Source organism: Ovis aries, chromosome 3 (genome assembly GCF_016772045.2).
Source record: "Ovis aries strain OAR_USU_Benz2616 breed Rambouillet chromosome 3, ARS-UI_Ramb_v3.0, whole genome shotgun sequence".
In the NCBI taxonomy this organism is placed as follows: domain Eukaryota; kingdom Metazoa; phylum Chordata; class Mammalia; order Artiodactyla; family Bovidae; genus Ovis; species Ovis aries.
Window position 1 is genome coordinate 45,390,549 of NC_056056.1, and position 23,650 is coordinate 45,414,198.

The window sequence follows — 23,650 nt, forward strand, 5'->3', positions numbered from 1 at the left end:
ATATGTTTAACTTTTTCAAAAACTGGCAAATTTTTTTTCTAAAATAGCTACATTTAGAACTTTGAGAGTTCTGAGAGTACCAGTGGCTCCATGTCCCTGACAGTATCTTGTATAGTAAAGTCTTTTAAATTTGAGCAATTCAGGTGGGTGTGTACCGGTATCTTATATGGTTTTAATTTACATTTCCTTGATGACTAAGATGTTGAACAACTTTTTATGTACACATCGGCTATTCTTGTATCTTCTGTGAAATGTCTGTTCAAATCTTTTCTCTCTTTAAAAGAGACAGTCTGTCTTATCATTGAGCTAGTGTTCTTTACATATACTTGATAGAAGTCTCGACTGATAGGTATTTTACAAAGAAGTCTGGCCACACTTTTTATCTTCACAACTGTTTTTCAAACAGCAAAAGATTTAACTTTAAAGAAGTCTAAATTATAACTTTTTTCCTTTGACTTTTTTTTTTTTTGCATTCTATTCAAGAAATTTTTGCCTAATTCATTTTTCTCCTATGTTTTCTTCTAAGAGTTCCCATGTTTCAGTTTTTACTTTTAGGTGTATGATCTATTTTTAGTAAAATTTTATATTTGTTGTGAGGTAAGGACTGCAGTTCTCTTCTGGAGGGGTTGGGGAATATACACCTTTAATTGTTTGAGCACCATTTGTTGTCAAGATTATCCTTGCCTGACTTCCTGTGCTACTTTTGTCAAAAATCAATTGGCAATATATGTGTGGATCTAGCTCTAGATTTATTTATATTCTCTTTCATTTAACTATATGTTTACTTTTAAGCCAATACCAGAATGTCTTGGTTAATGAGTCCTGAAACTGGATAATATAAGTACTCAAACTTTATTCTTTTACAAAATTCTTTTGGCTATTCTAGGTCCATCATATTTCTGTATACATTTTAGAATTAGCGTTATCAATTATTACAGAAAATACACCAAAATTTTGATTGGGATAGCACTGAATCTATGGATCAATTTGAATCCTTGGCTATAACATTTCTCTCCATTTATTTGTCTCAGCAATGTTTTATAGTTTTCAGCACACAGGTACTGCATTGAACATCTTTGTCCAACATTATCCCTGAGTTTTGGTTTATTTTTTTGGATGCTTTTGTATATGGTATTCTAGAATTTTCTACTTCTGATTGTTAATTGTTACTATTGAGAAATACCTCTGAATTTATAAACTGCTCTTGTATCCTTTACCTTGCTAAATTTACTTTTTAGTTATAGAAGACTTTGTAGAGATTCCTTATAATTTTCTACATAAATGATTATGTCATCTGTGAAAAGAAGATAGTACTGTATATCTTCAAATAACATGTATAAAAAGCTTAAAACAGTATTCAATTTCCCCATGCTCAGCCCTTGTGTGACTACTATCATTTGTTTTATTTCTATCCCTATCCAAAACCCAGAATATACTGTTATTTACACTTTAAATGATCAATTATCTTTTAAAGAGGTTTTTAAAAATAAGACATGTATTTTATATATATTCTATTTGCTACTTCCTATGCTGATCATTCCTTTGTGTAGATCCAAATTTCCAACTACTGTCATTTTTCTCCCACCTGAAGGATTTCCTTGTAACATTTTTTGCAAAGCAAGTCTGATAACGTGAATTCTCTCAGGTTTTGCATGTCTGGAAATGTCCATTATTTTGACCTCCCCCCCCCCCGCCCCGGAAATAAAAATTTGTTTTGGTGGGTTTTTTTCTTTTTCCTGGACTATGTCTCAGAGGGTAAAAGCATCTGCCTGCAATGCGGGAAGCCCGGGTTCCATCCCTGGGTCAGGAAGATTCCCTGGAGAAGGAAATGGCAACCCACTCTAGTACTCTTGCCTGGAAAATTCCATGGATGGAGGAACCTTGTGCATCCATGGGGTCACAAAGAATTGGACACAACTGAGTGACTTTTCTTACTTTCTTTCAGTAGTTATATATTATCCCACTATCTTCTAACTTGAATTGCTTTTGTTAAGATGCCTGGGTATAGTTTCTTCATCATTCTTGTGGTTCATCCAGCTGCTTAGACCTGTAGATTTACATGTTTTTAATTTCAAAAACTTTTGGTCATTATTTCCTCAACCATTTTTTTCCGTTTCCCTCATCTTCTTTCCTCTCCTTTGGGAACTTCAGTTACACTTAGGTTAATTGAAGTTGCCCATTGATCCTCTGTTCACTTTTTTCCCCTTTATGTTTTAATCTGGAGAGTTTCTATTGCCAAGAATTTAGGTTCACTAATACTTCCTTCTGCAGTATCTAACATGGAATTAATCCTATCCAGTGTATTTTTCATCAGATTTTGTATATTTCATCTTTATAAACTGAATCTGAATTTACTTTTTATATTCCATGCTCATGATTTCTTCCACCTTCTTGAATATCTGGAGTATATTTATATAATAGTTAAACTACCACAATTGTCTATTAATTTCATCATCTGAACCATTTCTGCATCCATATTTAAGGACTGAGTTTCCTCCTCATTAGTAGTCAGAACTTCCTGCTTCTTTCCATGCCTGATCAATTTTTGATTGGCTGTCAGACATGGTGAATTTTGTGTTGGATGCTGAATTTTTTGGCATTCTTTTTAATACAATATTTTTGGGATCTGTGTGGGATACAATTATGTGAAATTATTCTGACTCTTTTGAGATTTGCTTTTAAACTTTGTTGGGAAAGCCTACAACAGCCTTTAGTCAAGGGTTAATTTGGTCCCACTACTGGGACAATACTTTTCTGTGGACTCAACTTGATGTCCCCTATGTTAGGATGTCTTTTCTCTCTGGCTGGTGGAAATCCAAAATCACTCCGATCCTAAGTGAACTCCAGGGATTGTTCTGTCTAATCCTTTGTTCTCAGTAACTTCCTCATATGTATACTCTGATTTTGAAGTCAAAGTCGCTCAGTCATGTCTGACTCTTTGTGACTCCACGGACTGTAGCCCAACAAGCTCCTCTGTCCGTGGAATTCTCCAAGCCAGAATACTGCAGTGGGTAGCCATTCCCTTCTTCAGGGGATCTTCCCAACCCAGGGACTGAACCAGGGTCTCCTGCATTGCAGGCAGATTTTTTACTGTGTGAGCCACCAGGGAAGCCCTATACTCTGATTAGTACTCAGTTAAAGACTCAAGAGAAACTTTCTAAAGATTGCTGAAACTCTTTATGAGTAGCTTTCTCCTCTCTGACACTCTATACACAAATTCTAGCTATCTCAGTACCTTCAAAGTCCAAACTCTGCCTCCTCAGCACAGGGAGATTCTGGAGTGTCTGCGTTCTCTCTCCTTGAATTGCACTTGGAAATACTCTATTAATAAAGCGTGGACAACTGTAGTGTTCACATTTCTTGTTTCTGATCTCTCAGGGGTCCTGTGCAATTTTATTTCTAAAAACTGTTATTTTATACATTTTATTCAGTTTTTTAGTTGTGTAAGACAAGAAGCTATAAATACTCCATGCTACTCCATTATGGCTAAAAGTTTTATTGCTGATTTTCAAACATACTCAGGGCCACAGTGTGCAACTACATGGGTTGCAGTGTACAATTCCAGAATACAATGTGAATGCACCCTCCTATTCCTAATCTGGATTTGAGTAAAATGGAAGCCCCAATCACACTATTTACATATTGAGCCTGTGGTCAATAAACCTCTCTTTTAGGTAGAAAGAATAATGCAAAAGCAGATAATTCTGAATTTATAAATGTCATGATCTCATTGCTTGGCATTTGAATAAATCTTCCCATCAAATCAATATCAGAAATAATTATTTGGCTCCCACAATAGACTCATAACATAACTGAAGTGTAATGCCTGCAAGAATCAATTAAAAACACTTATGTACCATTTATAACATAGTTGCTTGGGAAGATACAATTGGAATTCTAAACAGTGACTCAAGAAACGTGTTTCCTTCATTTGTTAGTTTAAGATGCATACATAATCATGTGGAAGAGTGTGAGAGAATGAGGGTCAAGATTATAAAAATTTAGATTTGGGTTGAGATAGATACTAACTTATAAACTGTATATTAACATAGGGACAGACCTCTTTTGGGGTTTCCCTGGTGGCTTAGCAGTAAAGAATCTGTCCGCTAATGCAGGAGGTGTGGATTCAGTCCCTGGGTTGGGAAGATCCCTGGAGAAGGAAATGGCAACCCCATTTCAGTACTCTTGCCTGCGAAATCCCATGGACAAAGGACTCTGGTGGGCTACAGTCTATTGGATTCCAAAGAGTTGGACATGACTTAGTGACTAAAAAGAGGCAGAAGCAGCAGACCTCTTTTTACCCAACTAAAGGTACATTAGGGCTTCCCAAGTGGCTCAGTGGTAAAGAATCCACCTGCCAATGCAGGAGATATGGGTTCAATTCACGGGTCAGGAAGATCCTTTGGAGGAGGAAACGGCAACCCACTCCAGAATTCTTGCCAGGATAATCCCCAGGGCAGAAGAGCCTGTGGACTATAGTCCATGAGGTCACAAAGAGTTAGACATGACTGAGCATACATGCACACAAAGATATATTACAGAAAGACCTCTTTAGTTAAAATATGATGATTACAAAATGAAATGTACTTACTCATCCAACTCTTCTTCTTCAGCTTTAGAGCTATCAGCATAGAGATACTTGCTCATGTCCACTGGTCTTATATTTTTTCTTTTTGTAGACTGGGGTGGAGAATCCTTTACAGTTACAAAGGTTTCTGGCTCATCAAATGGGTTCAAATACTGTGGAGTCTGTACCTCTTTAAAGGGATTATAGCTGTTACTATAAAAGGATTCTTCTGGTTTTTTAGGTGAAATTGTTTCAGTGATTTGTTCTAGAAAACAATAGCAAAAGATGAATTAAATTAATACTACCTGATACTTGCTTATATATTTAGTCTTCAAAAACACTCAATCTTGAATAAATACTCTATGAGGTTGAAAGAGTGCAAATTAATAATATGTTTTCGAGGGGCTAAGTTCAGAAGATGTGATATCTAAGATTTTTGTCTACTTCTCTAGGTGCTCTCTGAAATAGCATCTTTGAATTGTTAATACTCTCGGCATCTCTTCTAAATTGACATTATGGTATGCTGATTTTGGAAATTTTAACCTTCTTAGAGGTACAATATCTGTTGTTGCTTATTTTATTTCACTATACTAAGTTGCCCCACCCCAAACTGACATATAAAAATTTCTGCTTTTAAAAAAAACATAAAATGAACTTAATTTTGGAATGGTCTCTGGTAGTTACACAAGCAGAGATCACTTAGGAATCTGAAAATTCATTCTGGAATATATCAAAAATACACCATATGTCACTGAATTTGTTTTTGTGAAGTCTTCAAAGACCAGGTTTCTATATACTATAAGACCTTAAATCTTTACAGCTTTTAATGGGCCTTTTCAACATAATTCATATTCAGTCAATGCTTTATATAATAACATAAAGGAATAACAAGACTTCTAAAGTTGAAAGAGCTACATTAAAATCATACTGATAGATGTGTTCCACTAAATTCTGAATTTTACTACAAATTTCAATTTGAAAACAAAGGTACTCTTAAAAATAGAATCTGACTTCACAGCACAAAAAGCACTACGATAGTATCATGTCCTCCAAAAATACTTATGGAGTACCTAGTAACAGCATTTTGCTTTTATGTTTATTAATATTTTAAAACAAAACTAGGGAGAGTTTCACAGAAGTTCAGTGGTTAGTACTCTGTGTTTTCACTGCCATGGGCCTGGGTCCAATCCCTGGTCAGGGAACTAAGATCCCATAAGCTCCATAGCATGGCCCCCCACCAAAAAAAAACACCCCAAACTGGAATGTATAATAAAACTGTTTAAAATTTAGATTTTAATGATATAAACATTTCCCTAAATTGGAAAAAAGTTTCAGAGAGCGGATAATCACAGAACAGTTCAAAAGTAATTTTAATTATGCCATGCAACTCTAACAAAATATTTCCAGGAGAAGAAGGCAGAAAATTGGTTATTAAAATCTTCAAGAAAAGTAATTGTTTCATAAGTGACATTTCAAACAATATAATCCAATTAACATAAAAATCTCTTCATTGACATATATTTATGATTTTTATGTTTTAGAGTCAAACTACTTTTACTTATACTTTAGACATTAGCCCAGAAAAATTATTTTGTCTTTATATTGAAAAGATAACTATAACAAACAACTCTAAATTGAAATTCTATACACCATGGTGAAGCAATCATGAAGTATTGAACAGAATTCATAAAATCATAATAAATCAACAGTGAAATGAATTTAGAAACAGCCTAAGGTAGAGAAGAAACTCAGTAACTGTATGTTTAGTAACACCAGGATAATACTCAAACACCACAATAAGCTTTATGCTAATCTAAATGAAGCATTATCTTTTCTCTGAGCGTAGAAGAGACTGAAAGAGTTTTTTTGCCCACTCAATTTTTTATTAACAAATCCCAAGTCTCAAATGCTTAAGAAATAGACAAAAGTTGTTCAATGGAAATACCATTGTTTTTTGTAACTTTCAGGTAAAGGATTACAAAAATTGATCCAAGCAAGTTCTTAAGTTATAAAACCAAAAGCAAGAAAGTACTCAAACGATAGAGCAAGATTTGAAGATGATAGAATAGCAACAAAGGAGAGTTTAAGATGAGATTATTTCATTTAAAGGATAACATACATTTAAAAATGACTTTCTAAACAGGTCAGTGAACACAGACTGTCATGAATCTAAGAGGAGAATTGAAACTATAAAAGCAAAACAAAAAAACACAAATATCTAAACAACTGCAACACATTTTTTTCTTTCCTAACTACTTGTGTTACTTGAGAATGCATGTTTTTAATCATAAAAATTAATAATAAATTATTTCAAGAAAAATGAATATTCTCCTAATAGAAAATACTTATTCTAAAGTCTTCAAGAAGTGTTTATTTAAAGAAAATACTGGCTGTCAAGTTTATTTTTAGCTCTATACGCATAATTAAAGATTCTGAATAAGGCTCTCTTAACCTTTCCAAAATAGAAATACAATATATGCATTATGTAGTACTCTTTTCTATACCTCGGAAACAGACACACATATATTTTTTAAAATTACTTATTTAATTTTAAAATGAAAATCTCAAATACTCCTATCTCAAAATATTTTGGTAATTTTTTTTAACTCAGTGTATTCAGACATATATACTATGTAATTAAGGAGCTTTGTGGTCAAAAGAAGACACTTGATTAGTAATCTTAGCTCCAACTCCACCTCCATTTACCTGAAGTTCTTGTTCAAATCACTTAATTCCTCTGGGCCTCAGCTCCCTAATCTGTGAAAAGAGGCTGCTGAACCAGATTACTTCTAAGATGTATTATAATCATTAAGATTTCAAATACTTTATTTTTTTTATTTTTTATTTTTAGTTTTTTATTTAATTTTAAAATCTTTAATTCTTACATGTGTTCCCAAATATGAACCCCCCTCCCACCTCCTTCCCCATAACATCTCTGTGGGTCATCCCCATGCACCAGCCCCAAGCATGCTGTATCCTGCGTCAGACAGAGACTGGCGATTCAATATAAAATAAGTCACAAAAAAATACAATCTCATTAATCTAAACTTACTAATTTAGAATTTGGTAAGAAGGGAGAAAGTAAAGGAAAGAAAAGAAGAAGAAGTAGATTATGAAATGATATTTCATACAGTGAATCCTTAAATTGAAATCTCATTTTCACAATGATCTGCAGGAGCAAAATTCTTTAAAGCTCAGGAGGATGTCATAAGAGCAGTCTAAAAGATGCAAACAGGGGTTACTCACTCTTGCATTTACTTTGAGCAAACAGATTTTAATGAAACAAAGGTCTTATTTCTTTAATAGCTCTTTTCTAAGCTTTAATAGTTTGAAACTACTTGATAAGAAAAATGACTAAGGAAAAAAAAACCTTGGTTTTATTTCTTCTATATATGTTGTATATATGACAGGAGTAGCTCTTAAATCTTTTCTTCTGTTCTGTGACATTCACATGCACAGTTTAACTTTTGTTACTGAGAATAATTCCCAGCTGGAGACAGGGAATTAGGGGTGGAGAGGCTCATCAGACTGAGGTGTGAGGGTGGAGAAGCTGTACATAGAGAGAGGCTACCTCCACCATCCTAATATGGGTATTGCCCACAACCTGATCTTGCTTGGTGAGGCCAAAATAATGAGACTTTACTGTATGCCAGCTAAGTAAAATACTGTTATATCTAATATTAGAGCTTCACTATTTGATCAAACTAATAAAGAGTTAATAAAAAATAAGCCCCAAGTAAATATTTATGTAGGCTTTCTTTTTTCTTTAAAAATAATTCAATAGAAGCTATCCAGAATTGCTGATCAATTGCAACTGGTACTGAATAAATAATAGTCATTATAAACAAAATTTATAAGTCTTTAAAACAAAACAAAAAAATCTCTTTCTGTTCTTACAAATCATGAGAACTTGACTAAATAAAGACTTCAAAAGTAAAGAAAAAATGTGCTACCTTCTGAATCAGGATCTCCAAACGGGTTTAATTCTGCTACATCAGGATCACCAAATGGATTTAAATTCACAGTGGCCAAGTCCTTTTCTGATTCATCCAAAAAGTTAAGTTTGTTGATAAGCTCTGAAAATGAACATATGTGTCAGTTCACTGTGGTTACATAGAGCTAAGCATAATTATCATGCATTCATGAAACATTTCAAACTGTAAAAATTTACACTAATAATACCTGCAAATAATAAGATGTAGCATTTTACCAATGAAAGAATGCCATTCAAGTATTTTGTAGCATACCAACATATTCAAATAAAAGAAAACAGACATACGCATATGAATTTGAAAATAACAGACAATAAATAGAGAAACTCATCTCAATCTTCCTTGATTCAATAAAAAAGTACTAACATATATTCTGAGAAAAAACATCTTTCACTCCTAAATTATTGAATAATTCAAACTTATGTAATATAAGCAAATATTTTTAAAACAATGTTGTTACAATATATAAGCTAACTAAATAAATATGTCATATGACCAATTATTATAAGATATTTTAAAATCACTGCCTATCATCCTAATATGAGTTTTGCTAAAGATGGTAAGTTATGTTATGCTGTTGCCTGTTGGTGCACTACAAATTACCAAAGAAAATTTTTTAAAGGAAATGCACAAAGACAAAACTGACAGCTAAGTACAGACAGAAAGTCAAGAGGTAGCAGGTCACAGTAAATACAGGCAATCAGAAGCAGAAAGAAAGGAAGAAAGCTCTTAGACCTTCAGAGGAACTGGCTGATTTAGCTGAAGGCATATTTGCTTGCTTTATGCAGTCATCTTGATCTTCATCTAAGCTGCTCAGAGCATTCAATTGGTTTACAATTTCTGTAAACAGAAGCCAGTCGAGACAAATGTAAGGAAAGGTCACTTAATTAAAGAGTCATAGAAGCATGCTGTTACTCAAAAAGACAAAGAGAGGGGATATTTGGTTAATCAAAAGAATACAGTCAGAGGATGTTATTTTGATAAACTACAACAGATGTATTTAACTGAAAGTGATGCTGTACTAATAGAGAACATTTTTGTTAAAATTTATATTAGTATTATTAACTAGGTTAACAAATACAAAACAAAGATAATAACTTTCACATTCTACATTTGTAAAATAGGGCTTTAAATGAAGGCATTAAAAATAGAATAGAAAAATTTTCATCAGATACCACAGAAAATATGTGCTATTTGTTTTATAGTATTCTAAATTTAAATTAAAGGATTTAAGAATATATCTACATGAATCATGAACATAATAAGCACTTGTTAATATTCTAGAATGTTAAAAATCAGCACAAAATAAAAAAAGCAGACAATTGCCATTTTCTACTCCTGCTTTCTAGAGAATTTGTGCTTTTAAGGGAACTCCTGAGTATTTGCTTTAGGATATCTTATTTAGCCAGTAAGAGACAGAATAAAAAAGACAGGAACAGACAGCAAAATATTAAAATAAAAATTCATTCTGTACATAAATAGAATTTTTAAAAATGAGTCATACATGTTTTGGACAACTCCAAATATGTGAAATTATGATTCACTGGGTGAAAATTAGCTTGGAATAAAATATTAAGAACCTACTAGAGTATTCTAGTTAATCCTTGCTATTTCCAAAGTTAAAACTTGGCAATAACTTAGGCATTAGGACAAACCAAACAGATCCAGATCATTCAGTGGGAAATAAAATGGTTAGAAATAGAAAACAGTTGCAAATCCAGCATTAAAATGCTGTTCTTTAACATGCAAATGTAGAGTCTAAATTTTATTTGAACCACATAATATAAATACATGGTTGTAATAAGGCTGTCTTCATCCAATCATTTGTTGTTGAACAAATAAATACTTATTTATCACTCTGTGCCAAGTACCATGTTTGGAACATAAGAATGAAAAAAAATCAGGCATAGTTTTGCCCTCATGGAATTTACCATTGATAAAGAAAGATATTAACACTGAAAAAGACCATAAATGACTACTAGAAAAACTGACAAACTTATTCATTTCCCTTGTCTGAATGAGAAATATATTTTGTATGAATAAGATTGCTTGAGATACTCAACCATAGAAAATAAAAAAAGAGTAAACAGAATTAATACTAACTGGACTCTTAGTCTGTGAATAATATGAGCTAAATAATCAGTTTTTATAAAGTATCTTCTTCCATTTTATCCTTCCAATAGTTTAAATCTCAGTCTGACTCAAATTAACCTAGCAAATTCCTCAACAGGAAGAATTCATTCTTAAAGTAGATTTTTTACCCCAAACTACTAGTTACTGTAACTTTGCAATTTTCAAGGAAGTGTAATAGAGTGAAGAATCTATGCTATGTGACTACCAGTGCATGACTGACTTTTTTTCATTCATTACTAGTTTTGTATTTTTAAAAGTTTGCAGATATTTAAACTTAAAAAAATATGAAAAAAAAACAAATATTAGTAACATTAGTTAACAGCAGTTAACCTCTACTAAGAAGTAGAAAGGGCTCTGCATATGTTATTAGTTGATTCTCAAAAATATCCTGAGGTATTATTATTAATATTCACATTTTATCATGTATATTAGTAGCATTTATTTGCACTTTATTCCCAGATGTGCAATTACTGGTTAAAATATTTTAAAATAATGCTCAAAGATTTGTACTTTCTTTACACATTTTATTTAATATTCTTAGATATATTTTCAATGACAGTAGAAATCATTTATTCAAACATCTTATATAAGGGGCAATATACGGAATACTAAAGAAACATTAAATTTGGTCCTTACCTTCAAAACATTATTATTGTTCCATTATACACTTTTATGTACAATATGGACATTCATTTAAATGCTATCAAAGTGACTATCACATGACTAAATTATTTACATTGTAATTTTTCTGAATGTTCAGAGTATTTCCTTCTCCTCATCATGCTTTTGGAGATATCTAAAACCACTGATAAAAAAAATCTAAAACCACTGATAAAAAATAAATAAAGTAAAACCACTAAGGACCACTCCGTCATTAACTAACACAAAGTAACTACTTATTTCCATCCCTGTCTCAATAAATTGTCCTTCCTATCCTAGCTTTCCTTATTTATCCATATCTTAAATAAATGCTTACTTAACACCTAGATCCTCTGCTTCTAGAATTCATTCACAAATGATCCAGATCATAAAAAGAAGCAATCTCCAAAGAAATACCATTTATCTACATAATAAACATTTCTCAAGTACCTATTATCCTTTTGGGAGGCAGATAGATAAGTAAGGCAATATGTGATAAATAGGATATATGTTATAATTGAGACATGCATCGTAGGCTAAGTGAAACTGGAAGAGGGGCGTATAACTCAGGCTGAGGTTGGGAAGGCTTCCTGGAGTTACTGAGTGAAAAATAAAACAAATAGATATCAATGTTATTATTAAAAGAGAAAGGGGAGGGCCTTCCACAACAATGCAAGGGAGGCAAATGAGAATATGATATACCTGAGGAACAGCAAGTTGCTTGGGGGTTAAGATGTCAGGGATGGGGAATGGAATGAGATGAGGCTGGCCAATGTGGTGTCATGAAGGTTACAGTGACCAAAATGAAGAATGTGAAGTTTACTCTGAAAGCTCTGAGAAGCCACTGTAAGATCAAAAGCATATTTTAGAAACATCATACCAAGAGCAACATGGTAGCAACAATTGAAAAAAACAGGATAGGAAGATAAAAGATGAGCAGTTCAGCATCAAGACTTCATGAAGGGAGGGACTTAGTAAATATTTGCTAATTAAAGAATAAATTAAGAAGAAAGTTTTGAAGGTTTTAATTTGATATGGGGAGTGGGGAAAGGAATCTAGGATACCTGCCAAGTTTCTGTCTTGGGTGACTGTGTGGACATTAGTTCTAGAACTATAGTGGGGGCTATTCAGTTTGGCCATACCAAGCTACAGTTGCCTGTGAAACTTATGAAAATAAGTCAATTGGTATTTGCATATGCTGATGCAGAGCCTAAAATACAAATTTTGTTATATATTTCTCCTTTAAAAAAAAAAGTACATTTCTTTTACTTCCAAATTTCTTGCAGTCAGTATGTTTTACATGTATAATCAGAAAAACAGACGCTAAACGTTTAAAAGAAGGTTCACAACACAAATTCCCAGAATTTTTTTATGTGGGACACTTTCCTAGTAATATACCACCCTGATCAAAAAAATTCCCTGGCCCAATATATTTATATATATTTATTTATTAAAGACTTATTTCACCAAAAGTCTACACTTTGGAAAATGTTACTTAATAATGATATGTAATAGCACAAAATATAATTTCTACCTACCCTAGCACTACTCAAACTGAGCAATAAACCTATAGTGCAGTATTAAGTCATCGGTAACAGTGTGTCAATCTAGACTTGTTTCATATTGGTGAGAATAAGAAGGCAAACTAAATTAGGGGCAAGCAATCGAAGCACAGGGTCAAGTAATTTGAGACTCTTCTTTATTGTTAGGAAGGCAAAAGAAGATAGAAATTGACCATGAGAGATTATCACACCGGACCAAAACAGGGGGACAGAAGTGGTGTCACAAAGAATAGGTGGGTTTTTCTTTTTAAGAAAGTCTGTAGTGGAGTTAAAAGGGCCAGTGTGGGGGTGGGGTGGGGGCTACCTAGAGGCACAACATACCTACAAATCTTGTAGCATCCTCATTCTTCCCTCCAAAGTATAGGATTCAGTACAGGCATATCTCATTTTAAAATGGTCTAAGATAGTAACACTGCAACCTCTTGACAGAGATCAAGTTTAGAAGGACATCACTTTTCTCATAGGCTTTGAGCCCATAAATATTTGATTTATGGATATAATATGTTTAATAATGTGATTTTCAATCCCATTAGTAGATCATATTGCAAATGAATGAATGAATAAACTGAATGAAAGTCCTAATACTAGCCATAATTTTTATAAAGGTAGAAAGACATACACCTTATTTTTAAATTTTGGCAATTGTGTTTTTAATCTTACATCTGTCTATATATCTACATGTGTATATATTATGCATCTATGTACAACACATTTCATTTATCTCTAGAAACGTTAGTTTTAGCTACCAACCTAAAATTTGGCAGTTTAAAACAAATTATCACCTCTCACAGTTCTGTGGATTGGACTCTCGGCTGAGTCCAGTGGTTCACTGCAGTTAGAGAGTGGCTTGGGATTAAATCACCAAAACATTGAACTGGGCTGGCTGTCTAAAACTGTTTCTTCAAATGCATGTTTGGTGTTTCAGCTGAGAGGCTGGAACAACTGGGGACTGTTCAGGCATCTCTCCCCTTACCCCCTAGCACTGTAAATAGCTGTCAATATGGGTATTTTGGGGTTTCCTTTCAACACAGCAACCCAGGGTAGCTGGACATTTTACATGGCAACTGGTATCTCACACAAAACACACTACAAGGGGCCCAGGTAGAAGCTACAGCTTAGCTTTGGAAGTTACAGAATGTCACTTCCTCACTGCATTCTATTGATTAAAAGTGATTTATGGAACCAGCCCAGAAGACGGGGAGGGGACTACAAAAGGGCATGAATATTGAGAGGCCTTTTTCACTCACTGGAGGACAATCTTTGAAGACTAGCTACCACACAGTAGATCAATAAATCAGAAAGTTGAAATCATTCATTTTCTTACCAATCTAGTGAATTTATTTTAATTCTCATATTACCTTCCAGCATTTTACTCATGCACATATATGAAAGGTATAATCTTAAACTGTACAATTCAATGAATTTTAACAAATGTATATACATCCATGTGACACAAGAGGCAGAGTACTGCACCACCACCAAACTCCTGCAAATTCTCTCATGCCTCTTTTCAGACAATCTCCAAATACACTAGCTGACATTATTCTAATATTTTTAACGCAAGATTATTTTTGCCTCTTCCAGAACATCATGTAAATGGAAACATACAGAACATAAGTTCAGTTCCATCGCTAGTCATGTCTGATTCTTTGCAACCACATAGACTGCAGCATGCCAGGCCTTCCTGTACATCACCAATTCCAGGAGTTGACTTCAACTCATTTCCATTGAGTCGGTGATGCCATCCAACCATCTCATCCTCTGTCATTCCCCTCTCCTCCTGACTTCAATCTTTTCCAGCATTAGGGTCTTTCCAAATGACTCATTTCTTCGCATCAGACGGCCAGAGTACTGGAGTTTCAGCTTCAACATCAGTCCTTCCAAAGAACACCCAGAACCGATTTCCTTTAGGATGGACTGGCTGGATCTCCTTGCAGTTCAAGGGACTCCCAAGTCTTCTCCAACACCACAGTTCAAAAGCATCAAGTCTTTAGCGCTCAGCTTTCTTGATAGTTCAACTCTCACATCCATACATGACCACTGGAAAAACCATAGTCTTGACTAGATGGACCTTTGTTAGCAAAGTAATGTCTCTGCTTTTTAATATGCTGTCTAGGTTGGTCATAACTTTCCTTCCAAGGAGTAAGCGTCTTTTAGTTTCATGGCTGCAGTTACCATCTGCAGTGATTTTGGAGCCTCCCAAAATAAAGTCAGCCACTGTTTCCACTGTTTCCCCATCTATTTGCCATGAAGTGATCAGACCGGATGCCATGATCTTAGTTTTCTGAATGTTGAGCTTTAAGCCAACTTTTTCACACTCCTCTTTCACTTTCATCAAGACACTCTTTAGTTCTTCTTTGCTTTCTGCCATAAGGGTGGTGTCATCTGCATATCTGAGGTTACTGATGTTTCTCCGGCCACCTTGATTCTAGCCTGTGCCTCATCCAGCCCAGTGTTTCTCATGATGTACTCTGCATATAAATTAAATAAGCAGGGTGACAATATACAAGCCTTGACATACTCCTTTCTCTATTTGGAACCAGTCTGTTGTTCCATGGCCAGTTCTAACTGTTGCTTCCTGACATGAATACAGATTTCTCAGGAGGCAGGTGAGGTAGTCTGGTATTTCCATCTCTTTCGGAATTTTCCACAATTTGTGGTGATCCACACACTCAAAGGCTTTGACATAGTCATAAAGTAGAAATAGATGTTCTTCTGAATCTCTTTTGCTTTTTTGATAATCCAGGGAATGTTGGCAATTTGATCTCTGGTTCCTCTGCCTTTTCTAAAACCAGCTTGAACATCAGGGAGTTCACGGCTCATGTATTGCTGAAGCCTGGTTTGGAGAATTTTGAGCATTACTTTACTAGCGTGTGAGATGAGTGCAATTGTGCGGTACTTTGAGCATTATTTGGTATTGCCTTTCTTTGGGACTGGAATGAAAACTGACCTTTTCCAGCCCTGGGGCCACTGCTGAGTTTTCCAAACTTGCTGGTTATTGAGTGCAGCACTTTCACAGCATCATCTTTTAGGATTTGAAATAGCTCAACTGGAACTCCATCACCTCCACTAGCTTTGTTCGTGTGATGCTTCCTAAGGCCCACTTGACGTCACATTCCAGGATGTCTGGCTCTAGGTGAGTGATCACACCATCGTGATTACCTGGGTCATGAAGATCTTTTTTGTATAGTTCTTCTGTGTATTCTTGACACCTCTTCTTAATATCTTCTGCTTCTATTAGGTACATACCATTCCTGTCCTTTATCGAGCCCATCTTTCCATGAAATGTTCCACTGGCATCTCTAATTTTCTTGAAGAGATCTCTAGTCTTTCCCTATCTATTGTTTTCCTCTATTTCTTTGCACTGATCACTGAGGAAGGCTTTCTTATCTCTCCTTGCAATTCTTTGGAATTCTACATTCAAATGGGTATATCTTTTCTTTTTTCCTTTGCTTTTGGCTTCTCTTCTATTCACAGCTATTTGTAAGGCCTCCTCAGACAGCCATTTTGCTTTTTTGCATTTCTTTTTCTTGGGCATGGTCTTGATCCCTCCCTCCTATACCAACCTCCATCCATAGTTCATCAGGCAATCTATCAGATCTAATCCCTTGAATCTATTTCTCACTTCCACTGTATAATACTAAGGGATTTGATTTAGGTCACACCTGAATGGTCTAGTGGTTTTCCCCACTTTCTTCAATTTGAGTCTGAATTTGGCAAAAAGGTTTCATGATCTGAGCTGCAGTCAGCTCTGGGTCTTGTTTTTGTTGACTGTACAGAGCTTCTCCATCTTTGGCTGCAAAGAATATAATCAATCTGATTTCGGTATTGACCATCTGGTGACGTCCACGTGTAGAGTCTTCTCTTGTGTTGTTGGAAGAGGGCATTTGCTATGACCAGGTCGCCATTAACCCCACGAAAGAGCAGCCAGAACTTACACAGGACTGGGAAATAGACTCGTGGTGGGCACAAACAGAACCTTGTGCACACCGGGACCCAGGAGAAAGGAGTAGTGACCCCACAAAAGACTGACCCAGACTTGCCCAGGAATGTCCAGAAATCTGAAGCAGAGGTGTGGGTCAGTGGTGGCCTGCTGCTGGGCTGGGAGCACTGAGTGCAGCAGTGTGTGCATGGGACCTTTTGAAGAAGGTCACCATTATTTTCATTAACTCCACATAGTTTGGCCCCAGGTAAATTGCCGGGAGGGAACACAGCTCTACCCATCAACAGAAAATTGGATATAAGATGTACTGAGCATGGCCCTCTTGAGAAATCTGTATGCAGGTCAGGAAGCAACAGTTAGAACTGGACATGGAACAACAGACTGGTTCCAAATAGGAAAAGGAGGACGTCAAGGCTGTATACTGTCACCCTGCTTATTTAACTTATAAGCAGAGTACATCATGAGAAACGCTGGACTGGAAGAAACACAAGCTGGAATCAAGATTGCCGGGAGAAATATCAATAACCTCAGATATGCAGATGACACCACCCTTATGGCAGAAAGTGAAGAGGAGCTAAAAAGCCTCTTGATGAAAGTGAAAGAGGAGAGCGAAAAAGTTGGCTTAAAGCTCAACATTCAGAAAATTAAGATCATGGCATCCGGTCCCATCACTTCATGGGAAATAGATGGGGAAACAGTGGAAACAGTGTCAGACTTTATTTTGGGGGGCTCCAAAATCACTGCAGATTGTGACTGCAGCCATGAAATTAAAAGACGCTTACTCCTTGGAAGAAAAGTTATGACCAACCTAGATAGTATATTCAAAAGCAGAGACATTACTTTGCCGACTAAGGTCCGTCTAGTAAAGGCTATGGTTTTTCCTGTGGTCATGTATGGATGTGAGAGTTGGACTGTGAAGAAGGCAGAGCGCCGAAGAATTCATGCTTTTGAAGTGTGGTGTTGGAGAAGACTCTTGAGAGTCCCTTGGACTGCAAGGAGATCCAACCAGTCCATTCTGAAGGAGATCAGCCCTGGGATTTCTTTGGAAGGAATGATGCTGAAGCTGAAGCTCCAGTACTTTGGCCACCTCATGAGAAGAGTTGGCTCATTAGAAAAGACTCTGATGCTGGGAGGGATTGGGGGGCAGGAGGAGAAGGGGACGACCGAGGATGAGATGGCTGGATGGCATCACGGACTTGATGGAAGTGAGTCTGAGTGAACTCCAGGAGATTGTGATGAACAGGGAGGCCTGGTGTGCTGCGATTCATGGGGTCGCAAAGAGTTGGACACGACTGAGTGACTGAACTGAACTGAACTGAACTGAGCATGGCCCCGCCCATCAGAACAAGACCCAGTTTCCCCCTCAGTCAGTCTCTTCCATCAGGAAGCTTCCATAAGACTCTTATCCTTCTCCATCAGAGGGCAGAGAGATTGAAAACAATCACAGAAAACTAACCAATCTGATCACATGGACCACAGCCTTGTCTAATTCAATGAAACTACAAGCCATGCTGTGTAGTGCCACCCAAGACGGACAGGTCATGGTGGAGAGTTCTGACTGGAGAAGGGAATGGCAAACCACTTCCGTATTCTTGCCTTGAGAACCCCATGAGCAGTATGAAAAGGCAAAAAGATAGCATACTGAAAGAGGAACTCCCAAGGCTGGTAGGTGCCCAATATGCTACTGGAGATCAGTGGAGAAATAACTCCAGAAAGAATGAACAGATGGAGCCAAAGGAAAACCACCACCCCGTTGTGGATGTGACTGGTGATAGAAGTAAAGTCCGATGCTGTAAAGAGCAATATTGCAAAGGAACCTGGAATGTTAGATCCATGAATCGAGGCAAATTGGAAGTGGTCAAACAGGAGATGGCAAGAGCGAACATCGACATTTAGGAGTCAGCAAACTAAAATGGACTGGAATGGGTGAAACTGACTCAGATGACCATTTTATCTACTACTGTGAGCAAGAATCCCTTAGAAGAAATGGAGTAGCCATCATAGTCAACCAAAGAGTCCAAAATGTAGTACTTAGATGCAATCCCCAAAACGACAGAATGATCTCTGTTTGTTTCCAAGGCAAATCATTCAATATCACGGTAATTCAAGCTATGCCCCAACCAGTAACAAACTGAAGAAGCTGAAGTTGAACAGTTCTATCAATACCTACAAGACCTTCTAGAACTAAAAAAAGCTGTCCTTTTCATTACAGGGGACTGGAATATAAAAGTAGGAAGTCAAGAGACACCTGGATTAACAGGCAAATTTGGCTTTGGAGTATAGCATACAATACATACACTCATGTAAATCCTTTTTCACTCAGCATGATCGTTTTGAGATATATCCATGTTGCTGAACACGTCAATAGTTCATTTTTTTTGCTGAATAGTATTCCATTCACAAATATAATATGGTTCAGACATATTGCTGAGCTGTTTCCAGTTTGGGGCTCTTATGAATAAAATATGAACATTTTTGTGCTAGTCTTTTTTGGATACATGTTTTCATTTCTTTTGGATAAAGATTCCACTCCACAGGAGCAGAATGCTTGGTCAGGGGGTACATTTTTATAATATTTATTAATGTTAATGTTTATTATTATAAACATATGCCCTAGGTATATCTGCAGTGTTTATAAGAAACTTCCTAAGTGACCTTACCATTATATTCTTCATGAACAATGGATGAGAGTTCCAGTCGGTCCATATCTTTACCAACAGTGAGAATTTATTGCCAGTCTTTTAAATTTTAACCACTTGGGGAATGTGGAGCTGTATTTCATGATGATTTTAATTTGCTTTTCCCTGATGACAAGTGACACTAGCAATATTTTCTTATGCTTACTGGCCAATGATGTATCCTTCTTTGTGAACCACAGGTTCAAATCCTTGCCCATTACCACAGGGGGGGAAAAAAAAGGGTTGTCTTTTTATTATTGAGTTAGAGGACATTAAAATAACCTATTCCAGATACAAGTCAGATATATGCATCTTGAATATTTTCTTCAAGTCTGTAATTTGCCAATACATTTTCTTATTGGCCTATTTCAATGGCATGCATCTTAAAGTTTTACAAAGTCAATTCATCAGATTTTTCTTTCATGGTTGTTACTTTCTGTGTCTTGTGTAATATAAGAACCTTCTGTCCACTCTCAGGCCACAAATATAGTCTTTTTTTCTTCAGAGGCTTTATAGTTTTAGCTTTTACATTTAGGTCCATGATCTACCTTGAATTAATGTTTGTGTATATGTGGGAATTGAGACTCATTCCATGCAGATATCTAGGTGTTTCAGAATAATTTGTTGAAAATCTTTTCCTTTCTTTACTGAATTGTCCTGCACCTTTGCTAAAAATTAATTCACCAAAGACATTTCTATTTCAGGACTTCATGTTTTGTTCCACTCATCTGTCTTTCCTATGCCAATACCATACTATATTAATTATCACAGCTTTACAGTAAATCTTGATATCAGACAGTATTAACAATTCTGTTCCTTTTCAATACTGTTTGGGCTATTCAGTTCCTTTATAAATCCAATTGTATTTCAGAATCAGCTATCAATGTCTACTTTTTAAAAAGCTTGCTAGGGGATATCCTGATGGTCTAGTGGTTAAAAATTCGCCTTCCAATGCAAGGAACCTGGGTTCATTCTCCGATTAGGGAACTAGGATCCCACATGCTGCAGGGCAACTAAGCCAGCACACCAGAATTATATGAGCATGCCACAATTAGTGAGCCTGCACGCTTGAGAGCCTGTGTGCCAGAACTATAGTCCGCACTCCAGAACTACTAAAGCCCATGCTCTAGAGTCTGTGCTCTGCAACAAGAGAAGCCCATGCACCACAATGAAGAGCCCAGCACAGTCAGAAAAAAACGCCTGCTAGCCTTATGAATGGCATTGAGTTGAACATAGATCTATTTGTGGAGAAGATAACATCTTTACAATGTTGAGTTCTCCAATCTATGAACACAGAATCTGTATTTAATAAGATCTTCTTTAATTACCTTCAATAATGTATTATAGCTTTCAGGGTAGAGGTTTTTCTACATCTTTTGCTAAATTCATTTTGAAGAAGTCTATGTTACTTTCAGCCTCCTTTGTAAATGAAACTGTTTCATTAACCTAATCTTCCAAATGTTTATTGTTCATATACAAAAATGTAAATTTCCTATATCGATTTTGTATCATGTGCCCTTGCTAAGGTCTTCAGTACAATATTGAATGAAAGTGGTGACAGCAAACATCCTGGCCTTTATCCAATCTTTGGAGGAAAAGTGTTCAGTGTTTCATCATTATATATGATGTTGGCTCACCACAGATGTCATTTATCAAAATGAAGAAATTCATTTATATTAAAACTGCTGAGAAACTGGTATTGAATTTTTTCAAATGCTCCTTTCTGCATCTATTGAGGTAATTATATGATTTTTCTCCTTTATTCTGTTACTATGGCTAAAGCAACCTTGCATTTCTAGGATAAATCCTTAAAGAATGCATATGGGTACTTGGACTATTAACTGTCTCTTGTCTCTTTCCTAAATAAATCCTGGAGATCGTCCAGCTTCTTCAGACTTCTTACTTTCCTCGTGGTTCTGTCAGATGGATTCTCAGTATCCACAGAATTCTCCCAGAGTCTTGCATGGGGTGCTAGATAATGTTCAGTTGTCCTTAGTACAAGCCAAGCAGCATTATGGTTTAAGAGTAACATAGAAAGTAGGCTGAATTGGTAATTTCTATCTTCTGCCACTTCTACTATTCTTTTAGTTGATACATTTGAGTTATAAACACTGAGAAGAAATGCTCTTGCTATCTTCAGTCTCTCATCCTAGTGTCTCAAACTCTCTTTAAGAGTTAGCTTGATACCTTGCAAACTTTTTAGCTCAAGAGACTAGAAATGCCCCACCTCTCTGCTTCTATTTTCCAACTTTACAACCTAAATAACAGATGCAATATTCCAGAAATTCTCATCCTTCACACAGATCTCCGAAACAGGTGGTCATTTTCATTTCTTGTTACTTTACAGAGTCCACAGCAATTCTATGATTTTGTTAATCTGTCTCCTAAGTACCAAAGGGTAAACACCCAGAAGCAAAAATCCAGAAGTAAAAAAAAAAAAAAAAAACCAGACAAATTAATAGATGTATTTTCTGACCAGAGCCCCAAGTTAATTCTGAGAAACCTTTTAATCTAAGAAAAGAGACCTATTTATCCCTATCGATAACCCTAACAAGTAGGACATTTAATCTCAGAGGGCTGAGTCATACCATAATCAACTCTAGATCCTCAAATATGAACTGCTATCTTCTCTACTACCATCTGTGCTGTAAGATTATGTTCCCTGAAGGTAGCCAATATGTCACTTTCTCTTCCTCCTCCTGAATTAACTTTACCAACTATAGAAAAAGGATTAACAAACAGCAGGCAATATTGCTCATGGTAAAAATAAATCCTGATATATAAACTGTATCTGGATATGTGTGTGTGTGTTACTCACTCAGTTGTGCCGGACTCTTTGCAATCCCATGGACTGTAACCTACCAGGCTCCTCTATGCATGGGATTTCCCAGGCAGGAATACTGGAGTGGGTTGCCATTCCCTTCTCCAGGGATTTCCCCCAGCCAGGAATCGAATCCAAGTCTCCTGCACTATAGGCAGATTCTTTACCAGCTGAGTCACCAGGGAAGCCTTTGATTCACCCTGCATCTGGATGGGAGGACTCTAAATGAACTACATACCTAATAGAAGGCCACAGTTTGACCTCTGATTGTGGGTACGCATGTAATTGAGCATGTCCCTCACAGGAACCCTGGAAACTATACTTATCAAACTGTTACAAAAGCTATTAGTTCTTGGGCATTATAAATATTATAAGCCAAGGTAATCCCTGTTCCTAACTATATGGATCTTATCTCCTTGTACCCAAATTGTCATTTGGGGGTAGAGATCAAAGAATAGCAACTGGGCTGCCACTGAAAACTACAGTGAAAGAGGAACGCTCTGCTGAATGCAGTTTCTTGTCCAATATCCTTCTAAATGAACTTAATGCCAAGCTTGCGCTATTTGGGTCCTAGGAGTCTGAATGTCTGGTTAACCCTAACTAGAACCGCTGCCGATCTCTGCAACAACTATAAGTGTACCAGGGAACTTTCAGGTGTCTCATCATGTTTGGTTTCCCCAATAACGCTCTTTTGTACACTGCTTCATTTAAATCAAACCTTCTGAGCTACATCAGTAAGACTTTGTCACTTAATGTCTTTTTTCTCCCATTTCTGTTGGTGTACATTCAGAAATTCAACATGAATCCCAAAGATGATCAAATGAACAAATCCTCATTCAAGTACTGTGAGGCTGCCATATAGAAAGAGGCACTAATTGTTTTGAAACCATATATAATTTTGAGCACCTGCTACAGTAAACCTCATATTAAAAGGTTTTGTCTGCTCAGTTCCAATGTCTATCACTCCCACTACATTTCAGTGATTTTTCCAACTACCCATTCATGTGTACTGCACCTCTGCAGAAAACATCTATATGGGTAACTTCAATAAAAGGTTCCTACCTAAGAGCCAGTCCCTGTATCCAGTTAGCAGCAAATTATATCTCAGATAGAGAAGATCAGTTAGTATCATTTAGTCAGTAAGTCATGTCCAACTCTCTTCCCAGGCAAGAATACTGGAGTGGGTTGCCATTTCCTTCTCTAGAGGATCTTCTTGACTCAAAGATTGAACCTGCATCTCCTGCATTGCAGGCAAATTCTGTACCACTGAGCCACCAGGGAAGCCCTTGATCAGTCTAAATTAAATGTATACCAT

At 36.1% G+C, this 23,650-nt stretch overlaps 1 protein-coding gene across 24 annotated transcripts in view; it reads right to left on the reverse strand.

Moving 5' to 3' along the window:
• The window catches only part of EHBP1 (EH domain binding protein 1), a 356,949-nt gene that overhangs the window by 182,771 nt on the left and 150,528 nt on the right, over positions 1-23,650 (reverse strand). For 13 of the 24 annotated variants that reach the window (XM_060412059.1, XM_060412056.1, XM_060412046.1 and 10 more), the window contains exons 8-9: positions 8,521-8,643; positions 4,592-4,832 (exon numbers count right to left, since the gene is read on the reverse strand). In XM_060412059.1, the coding sequence (XP_060268042.1) occupies positions 4,592-4,832; positions 8,521-8,643 (364 nt within the window). Of the gene's footprint in view, positions 1-4,591; positions 4,833-8,520; positions 8,644-9,294; positions 9,400-23,650 lie in introns of all 24 variants that reach the window. The other 11 variants (XM_060412049.1, XM_060412043.1, XM_060412054.1 and 8 more) reach the window with 1 other exon arrangement.